The following is a 15,984-nucleotide window of genomic DNA, read 5'->3' as shown; positions in this document are numbered from 1 at the left end:
TATCTACTTGTCAAATTCAATTCAATCAAAATCAATTTTATCTAATGCAAAACCAAACAAACACTAACTTATCTTCTTAACATACATGTTAGCAGTAAGTAACCAAGTGTTAAATACTGAGTAAAGTTTTTTTCATTTTTGTTAAATTGGACCAAAGTTTCAACTCTAGCTATAATAATAGAACATAGTAATAAATAGCAGAAGTTTATATTTTTTGCTGACAGGGTGTCTCATGCCAACAGAACAGACACCTAAGTTTTCCAACGCACAGCAAAGTTGATTGGTAGGTCAAACAGGTAGATAAAATTAAACACACATATAACATACGCCGATATACGGTCGTTACAGTCCTAGCACTTTACTTTTCCCTTCACAATTTCTGTTTTCTTTTTCTTCAATAAGTAAAACCAAAAACGCAATCCTCAATATTTTTTAAGACACTTTTACCCCCAAACCGTGCATCATTTTCCATCGCGTTGTCCCTGTGTATCAAACAAGGGCACACTAGTGTGCTCAATTTGATAATCCCGCGCGTTCACCATAGGTTAATTTCCTCATATCTCTTCCATCAATCCAACTTCCTCACGTAACCTTCAAATCATGAATGGATCTCCGGATCCGTTGGATTCCTTTCCCCGTCTCCGTGTTCGCCAATCGGACGCCACGTCTCGCCGTTCATCCTTCGGCGCCGATTCCGAGTTGGAACGGTACTGTAGCGCTAACTCGGTGATGGGAACACCGAACACCAGTATGAGCATGTGCAGTGCTGTAACCGTTTTTCATGATTTCTCTGATATGGATTTTGGTTCTTCTAGAAGCTTCGATGATGGAAATAGTCGGAAGAATTTTAGGTATGGTTCGAGTGGATTGGAATTGTACGGTGACGACGGTGATGACCTAGGGATTGATTCGTCGGAGTTGATTGGGAATAAACGGAGGGAGGAATCTGATGGGAAGGGAAATGAGGGTGAAGTTGGGAGAAGAGAGATTGGGATTGAGATGGAAGAGGATGAGGAGTTTTCGGACGGTGAGGATTCTATGTTCAATTATGGGAGTGGATGTGAGGGTGATAATGAGAATGAGAAGGAGAAGAGTGAGTTTTATTCTTCAAGGAGGGTTCATTTATATGAGGATAAGGAAGTTCGAAATGAGAATCCGTTGTTTATGAATTCTTCTGTTGCTTTTGGTTCGCACGATTTGGATGATTTTTTGATTGAAAACGGTTTGGTTTCTGTAGAGGAAGATCTGTTTCAGAATCCGAGAGAAAATGATAATCGAGTTCAAGAGAATGAGGTAAGCTCCAGTCAAAAAGAGGAAAAGAACGAGGTCATTGTTGATAATGAAGTTGAAGAAACAAAAAATATTAGTGATCGAGAAGCTTTAGAAGAGGTAAGGGATAGGGAGAGGAACATTCCAGTTGCTTGTAATGAAGTTCAAGGTGCTGACGAATTGGTTGATTGTTTCAAAATGGATGATTTGGGTCTGTTGCCAGAAGAAGATCCTCAGGAGAGTTTGAATATCGCCGATTTTGGAAGTGAGGGAAAAGGTAATCGACATATTGATAGTGATGAAACTGGAACCTCTGGTGATGCTCAAAGGGAAAATCCGGAGTTGTTTAGTAGAGTTGATATAAGTTCTTCAAATGTATCTGTTGATGTAGGGAATGTAAATGCAAAATCAATTGAGAACCTTAAACCAATTGTGCTGTCATCAAATGGTGGAAGGAGGCAAACATTAGAGAGGATTTCCACTTCAACAAATGTATTAGAAAAAAGTCATGTGATATCTAAGGTGAGCAGTGAGTCGTGTACTCCTGTTGTCTTTCAAGTTATTGTCTCAAAACCTTACAATTATTATATGTGCTAATTCAATTAGTAATTTCAAGGTTTTAAATTGTAATTATAGTTGAGTAGTGCCAGTAGTTGCATGATGGCTAATTTGGTCTGATTTGGGATTCAATTGCAGTATTATTTTGCAGTTGCAGCTCAATGAGTTTTGTCATGGATGCATTAGATGACGCAGTTCGTGATTTAAAGCCTTGTATAGACCCATTGAAATTAATATGGCATTTCTAACTTGATGTTAACTTAACTGACATAATGTTCAGGAAGACACCAATTTGGCTGACTGTTGAAACTGTTAATTTACACAATTCACTAAGTTGTATTTAATTGAAACCAGGGCTTGTAATCTATACTATTAGTTTTTCAAAAGTAAAAAAAAAAATGTTTTCTTGTCTATGTTGTTGACAATGGTTGTTTTATTTTCTGCCTCATATAAAAGATCGTAAAAAGTGTAGTAGATGATTGACTTGAGACATTGTAGCAATTATCATTCCACCTATACAGGGTTTAATGTTTCACTAAATATTGCAGATAGAGGACTCTGAGCTAAATGAATTCTATGACGAGGTTGTTCAGGACATGGAAGAAATTTTACTTGAGTCCAGGGATTCTAACGCTGCTAGGTTTTCCATGGGTAACAGAATGCTTGATCCACTAGTGTCTATGCCTTCAAGAGATGGTGGGTTGACCGCTTCTACTTCTGGTGCAGATGATGCTTATCTGCTTGTTCAGCGCCCAAGAAGAATAGATAGGATTGAAGTGGTAGGTGCAAGGCAGAAAACAGGGGATGTTTCTTTTAGTGAAAGATTGGTTGGGGTGAAGGAATACACTGTTTATAAAATAAAAGTGTGGAGTGGCAAGGATCAGTGGGAGGTTGAAAAGCGGTACCGTGATTTCTTGACTCTTCACCGTTGTATGAAAACCTTATTTAACGAGCAAGGCTGGACTTTACCTTTGCCTTGGTCTTCTGTTGAAAAGGAATCAAAGATATTTAGAAGTGCATCTCTTGATATTATTGCGAAGAGAAGTGTTCTCATTCAAGAATGTCTACAGTCTATTCTCTCTTCCAGGTTCTTCTCAAGTCCTCCAAGAGCACTGGTTTGGTTTTTATCCCCTGAAGATTCACATCTTAGTTCACCTGTGTCCAACTCTCCAGTGTCTCTGTCTTCTTTTACAAGAGGAGAAAACATTCAAAACTTTTCCACTTGGGGGAAGACCATATCACTTATTGTTGAAATTCCATCAAATAAATCAACGAGACAGCTGTTAGAAGCCCAACATCACAGATGCGCTGGATGCCATAAGCATTTTGATGATGGAAATACCTCAATTTGGGATTTTGTACAAACATTTGGATGGGGGAAGCCTCGACTATGTGAATATACTGGTCAACTGTTCTGTTCTTCTTGCCATACAAATGAGACTGCAGTCTTGCCAGCAAGGGTTTTACATCATTGGGATTTCACTCATTATCCAGTATCTCAGCTGGCTAAGTCATATCTGGATTCTATTCATGAACATGTAATTTTGCATTTAATGCTTTCCCATTATTTTTTCCCAATATTCTTTCTGATGGTTTATGTTCAAAGTCTCTTATGTGTAAGCTAACTAGAAAGTTATATTTCTATCTCTTCTCTTTGTTGGGCTCAAAAGCTAGGATCTGCTAGATTCTAACACACTGATATAGTAATTACAAGTTTTAAGGAATGCTGTTTATTTGCAACTAAAGTAAGCATTGGGTACACAGATTGTGAAGTCATGCAAAGCAACTACATTAATGAATACAAATTGATGCATGCTAAGTTCTTATTGGCTAACTCCTTGTGCATATTGAATTTTATGGCTTTTATTGGTTATGGCTGTAGCTTAATTTTCCTTGACATATTCGCTTTCAGGATTTAGCTTCTATTGACTTGTAAATTTGGGTTTGGATCCAATATCATAAAGGAACCCTATCAAGTTTTCAGACTGGAAAACAATTGCACAACTTAGAGGATTGAACATGAATTTATCATATATGTGTTGTTTAACCAGATCTTTTTTGTTACTTAGTTGAGGATCAATCAAACATAAAATACACATGTTTATACTTTTCCTTCCCCTTATTTTAACCTTGTTTGTTTTGAAATTTTTCCTGCAGCCCATGTTATGTGTCACTGCCGTTAATCCCTTCCTTTTGTCAAAGGTCCCTGCGTTGCTTCATGTTATGAATGTTAGGAAAAGGATAGGAACAATGCTTCCATATGTTCGCTGCCCATTCCGGAGATCTATCAACAGAGGTGTTGGAAATCGGAGATATCTGCTTGAAAGCAATGATTTTTTTGCTCTTAGAGATTTGATTGATCTTTCCAAAGGAGTCTTTGCAGGTTAGCATTTATTTTTGATTTAATCTAATGCATTTTTGTGCTTTAAATGAAAAATGGTTTCCATTTAAGATCCACTTACACACAGACGCACTAAATTTCCTTTGATAAATTAATTAGGGTTTGATGGAATAATATCTTAAGCCCAGTTTTTATATGCGCGCTGACACAGACATTTATTACTCAAAACTTACATTCTGATCAGTCAGGTTTTATTACCAAATTTCCTCATTTCCCCTGATTTGATGGTCTTCCTTTATTACAAAAGTCTACCTCTAGTCCTATTTGTTACAGTTAAGTAGATTATTATTCAGTTCTAAATAAAGTAAAATACTACACTTTTTAAATGTATTAATTATAGAATTTCCTTTTATTGTAAGTTTTATTTCACCTTGAAATCCACCTTCCTTATGCATGTGGGTTTTTTTAGAGTGTTCAGGGAATTTTTGAAAAATAGTTTGCATTAACTCCTTTGAATGCGCTTCCTTGGTCTCTGATTTAGTCTTTTGCTTCTTATAAATAAGACCAGAGGAGTATGCATTGTTAATAGTGTGGACATCGTGGTCCTTTGAAGCATGGATACTTCTAAAATGGTGAAGTATCCGTGCTAGGTAAGTACCCGGTGCCGGTAAGTGTACGGTACTTGTGGTACACCATTTTTCTCATTATTTTGTTTCGAGTAAATTTTGTGGTTTTCTCGTATATTAATATAATTAATATAATATTATAATGTTATTAATGTATTTTTGTTTTTGTTGTTGTAACTTAACACAATTTTTTACTCTTAAAACTTTTATTGTGATGTTTTGCTGTGAATTGATCACTTAAGCTCTATCATGTTACATTATATAAAGTAACTTGTATTTTTTATTGACGTATCCGTACCCTGACTTTTTTAAATGCAGTATTTCGTACCCAATACCTATTCATCCTAGGTCTAACCGAGTATGGATTCGTATCAATATGAGGAGTAACTTCATGCATGATATGATAGGACCCGTAGAATAACTAAGGTGTAAAGAGAAAGAAGAGGTGTGATACAGGGAATTATGGCCCAGAGAGAGAAAATGGAAAGGTTTCCACTAACTAACCTACTGATAAGTTGGCAGTAGGGATGGTTGGGGGTGTACGATTCAGCTGAAGGGGGTAAATAGCAAGGGAGCATTATTTACCGAAATTAGGCTGTTATTAGTTGGGACTTCTGGGAGAGACTTAGGTGTCGAATTGCCTAGCCCATTTGTTTTTCTGGTTTTTGCAATTTCTGTTCTGTAGTTTCAGTATCCAGGACTTGTTATCACCTCGATACATGTCTGGATATTTCCCAGTGATACAGTTTCAGGGCTCTGTTTTACTCATTTCCTGGTACCTATCAATGCATATTGCCTTGTATGTTCTATTGCCAATTTCATTTCTCTCTTTTTGACCAATGACTAGTGTTAGAACTGGTATAACATAATAATAGTATCGCTGAATAATGATAATTTATCAGATGAATTACCAGGAGTGCTACAAGAAAACATAGAGTAATGAACACAACATTAAAAATAGAGAGTTCTCTTTTCCATGAAAGAGAGGAAAATGGGAATGGAAGTTGCAACTGACTTTTACAGTACAACAAATTAGGAAATAACACATAAACTAAGAGATAGTCTACTGTTGCAAGGCAATTATACTCTAAGAAATTTGAGATTCTTGGTTTCTTCCTTCCAAGAATTAGAGAGCGTCTCTCCCTCCCATAACCACTCAATAACTATCCAGTAATCACTTTGTCCTTTCTTTTCTCTATTCCTAAAATTAAACAACAACTGACATAATAAAAACATAACTGCCAGTTAATTTATGCCTTCTTTTCTTATATTGTTTTCTAATAAGAAGTCTAATAGAAAATACCAATCGATGATTTCTTTTGAAGTTATGTGGAATTCCCTATATCCTGTGTGTCTGATGTATATCAACTGTTATGCAGCACTTCCCGTGATGGTGGAAACTGTGTCAAGGAAAATCCTTGAACACATTACTGATCAATGCCTTGTATGTTGTGATGTGGGAAACCCGTGTAGTGCCCGACAAGATTGCAGTGACCCATCTTCCCTCATTTTTCCATTTCAGGTTTGTATCAGCCAATACTAAGATTCAGTAGCATATAATTATTTAAGGAATAGAATGAGAATATAAATGAAAAAAGAATGATTTATTGGAATTTTAATCAGGTTCCGAATGTAAAAAATTGATCATACACAAGCAAAAAGAAAAAGGAGGTTTAAAGATCTCTCAATTATTTTGTGGACCATCATCTCTTTTTTTTTTTTTAAACTTTAAAAACTGTGGAAATGATTTCCTAAAAATAAATTGTAATAATTTATTTGTGAGCTAGTAGTTAATAACGCTCATCTTTACACCACTTCAGAATTTTTATCAAGTACAAAGAAACTTGTATATTATTTAGGTTTAGTTGACTCATGGGTCTCTCTTCCACAACCTATGTGCAATCAAGTCTCCCAATTTCCGGAAAAAAAAAATCAACTCATGTGCCACTTTATCATCCAATTGCTATTAAAATAATTGACCACACGAATTTCAAATGTAACATAACTTGTTGCTAACTAAGATGGTCATGTTAAAGGACTCTCAGTGATATGCAGGATTAAAATTAGTGATTTGTTGATTTATTTTTGTTTATTTTCCCAAAATTATCAAATCCTTTTGATATTTCATGGTACAACAAATCCATTTAAATGACCAATCCAGCCACATATCAATTGAATTTCCTGCAGTCCACATAGTTGGGATTCATTATAGATTTGGAGGCTATTACATTTTTGCTATCCTCTAATGCCTCCACTTATTTACTCTTAATATAAAGCTAAATTATCAACAGGAAGACGATATTGAAAGGTGCAAATCTTGTCAGTCTGTTTTCCATAAGCCTTGCTTTAAAAAGCTTGTAAGTTGTCCTTGTGGGGAACAGCTCAGACTGAACAGGACAAGGAGTTTAAGTAACAGAGCAAGCCAATGGGGAGGTTTAGGCAAGGGACTGAGTTCAGGGTTGTCCCCTAATTTTCTTTCTGGATTATTTTCAAAAGAAAAGCCTGAGAAAACAAGGGAGCATCAAGGTGAAAATATCATCTTAATGGGTTCCTTACCAAGCAATTCTTTGTGATCAGAAGTCAGAACATGTATCTTAATGTTGTATAAACTATATTATACATTATTTTACACACCTTAGGATGTGTCTTCAATAATCAGAAGAATTGTGTATGTACTGCTATGTAGTCATATTTTGGTTGTCATTCTTTGTAACAAAAATTGATGTATAGTATCAAGTTTGTTTTCCACATTCTTTTCCTCTATTTGAGAGACTTTATTAAAACAAGTTATGATATTTTTCATAATTTCTTTTTTGAACGTATAGCACATATAAAATTTTCAAAATTGCTTATGCAAACTTATTCATAATAAGTGCTTATTATGATAAACATCTGTACTATAAGCTATAAATAAGTTGTTTATCCAAATAAATATGAAATAGATAGCCATGTGTGCTGGTCCATGAGGATTTATAATTTCATAAACTATTTTGAAGTCTTACTTTATCATCTGCATGCAATCATCAACCCAAAAGTAGTAAAAGTGCAAAGAGATTCTACTAGGTCATTTAGTCATTGAGAACTATGGATATTTAAGAATCAACACTTAAAGATGATAAAAAATATCAGTACTTAGTCAGATTAGTTCTTATAAGAATTCATAACTAATTACATGTATGAAATCTCTATAAGAAGTATTAGCAGAAAGCAAGAGCCATATTGTATTTATTTCTTTTTCAACTGCTAATCTTCACCCCAAAAAATATATTTTGCTACTTATTTTGACAATATGTGAATTCATTTTGCTAAACAGTGTTATTTAACTCTTCCATCCTCCTTCCTTATCCCTCCTTCTTTCTATGGTAAAGTTGATGTTATTCATAAAATTGAAGCTAGTCCTAAGTCAATATCATCTGGCACCTTGATATGAGTCGGGGTAGCGAGTTGACAAGACGTAATGTTTCAGCTTCATTACCAAAGTGAAAATACCATAGCAAGGAATATGCAGTAATGCCACAGCAAAGTACCTACAGATTAGCCACAAGCCATGGAAAAAAGGGTTACCAAATGAACTAAAGTATATAATACACAGCTAAATATCCAAACACTAGTTTATAGGAATTAAGTATCATAAATTCATACCATAGCGGAGCAAATGAGGATGATAAGTCAAGAAATGGATAAGGCCACCTATTTTTCAAGAAAAGAAGAAAAAAAAATTACACAATGATGTATAATGTGTTTTTTTTTTAATTCTTAGTTTAGTTAAAGTTCAAAAACTAAGGCTTATACCAGAGATTAATGCAAGCATGAACAATCCATTGGAAAATCACATATGTGACTGTCCATAAGCAGAAGTATCCCATTCGAAACCAAGGAAAAGGCTGAAGAGAGAGAAAGAAAAAAAAATAGAAGGGTAAGAATTTTCAGTTAAAAAAACAATGGAAGTTAAGAATTAAATGCAAGAACTCACCAAGCAATTTAAAGCTGTATCACCAATGAGGAAAACAGCATTGATTGAGTGCATAATGATTATCAACTGCAACAAAATAATACTATAAAATAAGTTGTTTACTTCCCAAGTTTTCAAGTCTCTTTAATCAATGAGTTCATAAAAGAAACTTACAAAATTTAAATTGTAATCTTTGATGGTTAGAAACGGAACAAATACAAACCAAAATACACAATCAGTGAGCAATGCAGCACCTGCATTTATCTGTTCACAAGTAAAGAAACAGAAAATCAATTACGCCTTGTTTGTTAGCATAAACATTTATCATATAAGTGTCTACGTATAAGCTATATCGAAAGATAAAATAAAACTGTTTTTGCAAAATCAACACGTGAAGTAAGAAATTTCTAAAAAATTGTACCTGGAATATAATTTGAAAAATATAACCCCAAGTACCAGCATGTCGGCGAACGAAAACTTCTTCGGTTACTCCCAAATTTTTCTCTTGGTCTGATGCATAAGAACTTTGTGGAAGTATATGAACATTATACATTCCTTGCTCTGCATCTCCATCTCCATCTACATTATCAACCTTATTATCGCCACTGGCTTTCTTATGATGTTGGTAACATCCATGCATGGAGAGTATTGATCCTAACTGAAAATATCAAACAACTATATAAGAGATTACATAATACATAACAGAAATAATTAAGTAATAAAATATTGAAGCTTTTATACTTACCCCAAAGTAAAATGTGATTGAAGTAAATGTCCACCTAGTTTGAGAAACCATAAAAAAAAATGTTAAAAAAGAAACTTGTATATGGTTAATTAATACATCAAGAATTGAAATATTTGTCTGGCTATAAATGGTAGTTGCTGAAATTAGCATAAAAAACCATGTAAGACAATAACTTTCTTAAAAGGGATATTAAAATAGACTTCTAACTAACTAATTAGCATCATATTCATTCATCACAAAAATGTTCGTCTTTGAGAGTATACAGCACAAAACCTCAAATTTTGTATAGATTAAAATGTGATTAAATAGAACCTCATAATAGATTTGTCACAGTTAAACTATACCTAAATAAGATGCCTAGTTATTTTATCTAGATTGAGAAGTAAATAACCTAGGTCTCTGAAAAACTTAAGACGACCCTAATCACTAATCACAAAGGCCTTAACTCCAAGAGTAGAGAAGGGGTGTTTGTTCTTCAAAAAGGAACCAGATTTTGAAAAAAATTCAAAAAAGGAATGAAAACACTTACTGAGTATAATAATAGAAAATGCTTCCACCATCAACAGCAGCATTAGCAGCAAGAAGAACCAAAAGCACAAAAAAAGCAAAAACTCTAAATGCCAAAAGCCAAGTAGGATGAATTCCTTTCAAACAAGGCTTCCAAGTTTCATCCTCATACAAAACTGCCGAATTCTCTTCTTCTCTTTCCCTTTCACTATCACTACCATTTCTTGCTTCAACATTTCTCAAACCTTTTTCATATTTCCATATAAGCAGTGATGAGAAAATGATTGAAAACAGAACCCAAATTCCACAAAGCAAAACCCTCCAATTAATCCAATAACTCTGAGTATTTGTCTTCACAGTCATAATGGGTTGCCAAGAACCTTTTGGAGAGCCTGTTAGAAAACTCATGATGAATAAAAATCACTTTTTTATTTTTTATTTTCTCAGAGAATGAATAAAAATGAATGCTTTTTCTCAAAACAAAACAACCCAAGAAAAGAAAGAGTGAAAATTTGAAATGGGTTTAATCAAACTCCAAGTTTTAGGAACTTCATGCTATAAAAGAGGAGCTCAATGTTAAAATATACATGTCATGAGTTTTACATGCATGAGAAAATAGGAACAATATTAGGGGGACAAATAAGAACCAAAAAGATGGAACACTTGTTGAGACATATTGACTACATTAATCCAAGATATACGAAACTTAGGATGGATTTTTGAACATAAAGATACACCGACAGATTGTAATAGTGGATTAATTAGTGGAAGCAAAACTCTTAAGCAAGGAAAAAAAGTTGAAACTTGCACGAAAAAGAAAGAGAGTGGAATAGAAGATGCTTTGCTTTTGTTTTTTGAACTGTTGAAGGTGAGATATGGGTATATAGAGATGAAGAGAAAGAAAAGGATGGTGTGCTTTGGGCGCAAGCTTCTTCTTATGTTTGCTTTTTTTTAATATATATGATGTCAAATATTTGATTGCCACATAGCCATGCAAAATTTAAATTAATGATAAATTACATGCTTGTTGGTTGTTATTTATTGTTAATTAATTTAAGGGTGATGAAAATGTTATCGTTATTAATTCTTTAACGGGTTGGTTTAATGGTGAAGATTTGATCGTCAGAGTGTGTTTTACTTAAAATTTCAGGTTCGAATTCAGTTAAATACTAACAATTTTCGTGTTGAAGCATTTTATGAGTTGTGTTTTTGTTAGTAGACGGTGAAATTAATTTTCTTGAATTAATGGGTAAAATAATTTTTTTGTATAGAAAGAAATAAGGTTGATGAGAATGTTAATGTTAAACAAAAAAAAAACAGTTGTCTCTTGTTAGTGTGTCTTGCGGGGGAAGCATGAAAATGTTGTTTGGTTGTTTTTTTGGGTCATAAATGGGTCCACCATGGAGACCATAGGTAGAGTAGGGTTTGAACAACATTGACAGCTATGAGTCCATTCAAATGTAATGCTACAACCACAACTGCCGCTGCTGCATATCACGCAGTTTTACACAATTTCGTACGGTAATTCAAGTTTCCTAACCAGGACAACTTTTCCAACTGTTATTAGTAAATCTCGACAGCACTTTTTCTTATGATTTTTTATTATCAAGGTTTGAAATAAGAGTGGCAATTCCGATTGCATAATAGTTTTCGCAATTTCGATCTATATAAATAGTGTTATTGATTGTGATCGTTGCGCTATGAATTAACTATAATATTTATAAAAAATATTTATGTGACTTGTATTTTTCATATTTTAGTTCTGAAATTTTCCGTCTATAAAAATGCGCTAACGACATGGTAATAACCGCGTTTTGTCCTGGTGTTTTTTATATATGATTTTTTTTAGCATAAAAACGGTAAATAACATAGTGAATGGAGCCATTCCAAAAAGATTCGGTTTAACTTTTATGAATGATACAAAAAGCAAAAGTTTTCCTTTTTCTAATAGCAAGAGTGGTCCAATGCAAAGGTGAAAATGGAATCTGAATTTACCCTCTTCGAAGTCTGGTTAATGTTTGGGTTGGGTTTGAACATTAAAGTAAAAAACCAGACTGTGGCATGAAAACCACATTTCATGGCTTTTAACATTCATTGACTTTATGCTAATCAATGGGTCATCAAGTGGATATCATCAAACGACAATATAAAGGCACCACATCACATCCAATTTATATTCTAATTCTTAATTGAATTACTACTTTAGTGATTTTTTTTTTAAGCAACAAAATATGTGACTGGGATTCCTCCAAATGATAGCTAATTAGTACTCTTTACAACAAAAAAACAAGAGTAGTCAAATCATGTAGTTTTTTTTTAAGCAAGAAATTCAGTAAACGGCAGAACGGGTTCTCCAACTTTGATACACAAGAACAGTCCGAAATCGACAAAATGATATTACAAATCAAATATACTGATGACATAAAAGACAACGGATCTTTAGTAAAATCGTAAAAACTAACATTTGGATGAGCAATAACACCAAAAAAGGACCACCTCCAAACCAACATCTTAATGTTCCACACAATATTGTTTATGTTCCATGCCTCATTTGTAAAACAAAAGTCATTCCTAGTCAACCAAATGATCCAAGGAGTTGCTAACCATAACACCCCCAATTTGCCATTTTTAATTCTTTTTACACGGCTCCAAGTGTACCATTCCATAAAAGACGGGATACACTGCCCCGCATTCCCTCCCGGACTTTCCGGAAAATCCACCCACAAAGCAATTTCTTTCCAAACAATCCTTATCACTATACATCCACAAAACAAATGATCCCTCTCTTCCTTATACAAACCACAAAAAACACAATTAATATTAGGAGAAGAGGGAGACAAAATAATACCTCTAGCTAACAAAAGATCTTTAGTTGGCAACCTATTTACAAATAGTCTCCATCCAAAAGCTTTGATTTTAAAAGGAACCGCCATTTTCCAAATCCATTCCAACCAATAAAAGAGTGAGTGTTTGAGAGAGTGTTGAAAAGAGAGTGTTCTTAGCATTCCTCATCTCCCAAACATTCACTTTTCTATTGGTTGAAACATGCGTGGGTCTCTCATTTTGAAAATAGGTCCCACATAAAGTGGTAGGACCTACAAATGTTTCAACCAATAAAAGAGTGAGTGTTTAAGAGAGTGTTGAAAAGAGAGTGTTCTTAGCATTCCTCTTGAGGAGTGCTACCAACACTCTCTTCTCAACACTCTCCCAAACACTCACTTTTCTATTGGTTGAAACATGTGTGTGTCTCTCATTTTGAAAATAGGTCCCACAGATGTTTCAACCAATAAAAGAGTGAGTGTTGAAAAGAGAGTGTTCTTAGCATTCCTCTTATCGATGAGTGCTACCAACACTTTCTTTTCAACTATTTATTCAATAAATTTAAAATGTAGAATAAATTAAGATACAATCAATCGAAATAGAATTAGTTGACGATTGAAATGATACCAAGTTCAAATAAGCTTGATGGTGGTTAAAAATTATATCGAAAGTATTTTTCTATTAGTGCATCCAAACTAACTAACAACGAAATTAATTGATACATGATCAACATACAACTAAACGTAGTTACCAAAATTAAATGACTTTGAAGAATGTTTTAAGCTTTAATAAGCATGGTAATGTTTAATTAATGTTCAAAAGGATGCAACACAGATATATATATATATATATATATATATATATATATATATATATATATATATATATATATATATATATATATATATATATATATATATATATATATATATATATATATATATATATATATATATATATATATATATATATATATATATATATATATATATATATATATATTATTTTTAATGACTTATTATTTTTAACCATTAGATTGAAAAGAATTAATGGTCAAGATGTGGAGTAAGTTATTATAACTTACTCTTGGAGTCAATATAACCCTCCTCTCTCTCTCTCTCTCTCTCTCTATATATATATATATATATATATATATATATATATATATATATATATATATATATATATATATATATATATATATATATATATATATATATATATATATATATATATATATATACTTTTCTACAAGAGAGAAAAGAAGATAAAAGTGACCTTAATGGTCAAATATTCACTCATTAATTAAACTAGAAATGTGGAGAAAATTAGTAGTTAAAAACTGAACAATTTACACATCTCGAGATGCCACCCATTTTTTTATACTTGACACCTTCTCATATTTTTTTAATTTAATTATTCTTGTTGAAAAATACTGAGATACAAAAAAATTTCGAAAGAAATTTTCAGTATGCACTGTCAAACTTCCAGAACAACATACTATAAATTTCAGTTATAATTGTATCGGAAATTTTAGTTAATTTGAAATTTCCGGTACATACCAGAAATTTTAAATTTATGGTATCACAGTTTTTTTTTTTTTTTTGCAAAAAATAGCGGAAATTTTGAAATATCTGATAATTTTTTTAAAATTTCTGGTGTTTTTTTAAATTTCCGGTAAAAACTCACGAAAATTTTTAAAAATCCGGTATTTTTTCGAATTTTTCGGTACACCCCCCAAATTTTCGATAAAAGCGTGTATTTTTTTAAAATTAGTGACTTTAGATAAGGGTATAATGATAAAAGCATAGCTCTGGAGATAGCATGTTTAATTTTAGGGGTGGCATGTAGATTTCTCACACTCCTCCCAATTCAACCATATGGACACGATATATTATTAGATAGTTAAGTTTGGAACGTGTATGAAGGTTTAATCTCTTAATAATAGGGTTATGGATAGGGGTGGGAATAGGCCAGACCGGCCTACAGGGGCCTACGGCCCAACCTACATAGGCCTAGGCCAGGCCAGGCCTATTTTATAAAGAGGTCAGGCTTAGGCTTTTTTAAAAGCCTATTTTATTTAATAGGCCAGGTTTAGGCTATTAAAAAAGCCTATAAAGCCTTATAGGTCGGCCTATATTTTCATATATATTAGAGATATGTTAAATAAGTTGGTTCATGTATGCATATATATTAGAAAAAAAGCTAAATAGGCTACCTATATATATATATATATATATATATATATATATATATATAACAAAAGCTAAATAGGTTCACTTATATATGTAAATATAGGCCGACCTACAAGACTTCTTAAGTTATACAGATTAATTGAAAATTCTAATAAGATACAGGCTTTTTAAATAGGCTTTCAGGCCAGGCCAGACTTTTAAAAAGGCAAGGTCAGGCTAAAAAACTGAGCCTATGTGTTGAAAGTATTTGTGGGTAAATATTTTCGGTAATATATCGTATCCACAGGAATTGGTTAATATCACTGCCGTTCTATAGTTAATTATTTTGAGTTAGAAAAAGTAATTGGATTTGTTTTATGATTATGATACTATCAAATTTAAACAATAATTTAAATGCAAATAATGAACGTTTGTTAACGATTAAGGATGTATGTTGAGCTTTAGGGTTCATCAACCTATTCCTATACAACTTATCAATTAATTCACAATTGAACAATCTTTTGAATTACTATCTTCACTTATCCTCAAATATGATTCCATGTCTGCAAATCAAATTAGATAAACTTTTACCGGTATGAGATTCGATCTCTCCAAATATCAATATCGATAATAGTAATAAGGAACGATAATTATGAAAACTCAATCACAATTCCATCTCTGCAAATTGAGATTGAATCAATATAGTAACCTAGGGCAAAAGTTAAAATCCTTTCTTTCGATCAAAGATTCAACAATGGTGTAAAGTAAAAACAAGGTTTCTTATTGATAATAAATTCAAACAATTGTTCATAGGAAATAATTAATGGCATTGTGTATTCATAGGTTAACTACTACCTTAAACTCAACAAGAGGAATTTAGCTCTCCATAGACATGAAGAACACACAAGAATTAATAGAGGGATTCATCTTCATCAATGGAATGTCTTCGATTGGTAAAGAATTGGCCTTCAATTGTTGTTCTTGACTGCAAA

At 32.9% G+C, this 15,984-nt stretch overlaps 2 protein-coding genes across 2 annotated transcripts; one reads left to right on the top strand and one right to left on the bottom strand.

Annotated features, from left to right (window-relative positions):
- Positions 1-354: 354 nt before the first annotated feature.
- LOC131661768 (uncharacterized) lies at positions 355-7,544 on the top strand. Its single transcript, XM_058931384.1, has 5 exons — positions 355-1,791; positions 2,376-3,365; positions 3,985-4,210; positions 6,174-6,316; positions 7,086-7,544. The coding sequence occupies exons 1-5, from the start codon at positions 601-603 to the stop codon at positions 7,365-7,367; spliced, it is 2,832 nt and encodes a 943-aa protein (XP_058787367.1). The 5' UTR covers positions 355-600; the 3' UTR covers positions 7,368-7,544.
- A 204-nt stretch (positions 7,545-7,748) lies between these two features.
- Positions 7,749-10,866, bottom strand: LOC131661769 (uncharacterized). Its single transcript, XM_058931385.1, has 8 exons — positions 10,021-10,866; positions 9,492-9,525; positions 9,168-9,404; positions 8,921-9,010; positions 8,768-8,833; positions 8,587-8,678; positions 8,437-8,484; positions 7,749-8,321 (listed from the first exon to the last, which is right to left on the bottom strand). The coding sequence occupies exons 1-8, from the start codon at positions 10,404-10,406 to the stop codon at positions 8,204-8,206; spliced, it is 1,071 nt and encodes a 356-aa protein (XP_058787368.1). The 5' UTR covers positions 10,407-10,866; the 3' UTR covers positions 7,749-8,203.
- Positions 10,867-15,984: the final 5,118 nt, after the last annotated feature.

This window comes from Vicia villosa, linkage group LG3 (assembly GCF_029867415.1).
Source record: "Vicia villosa cultivar HV-30 ecotype Madison, WI linkage group LG3, Vvil1.0, whole genome shotgun sequence".
Lineage (NCBI taxonomy): Eukaryota > Viridiplantae > Streptophyta > Magnoliopsida > Fabales > Fabaceae > Vicia > Vicia villosa.
The sequence above is the reverse complement of the archived record's forward strand: the minus strand, read 5'-3'. Positions and strand labels throughout refer to the sequence as shown.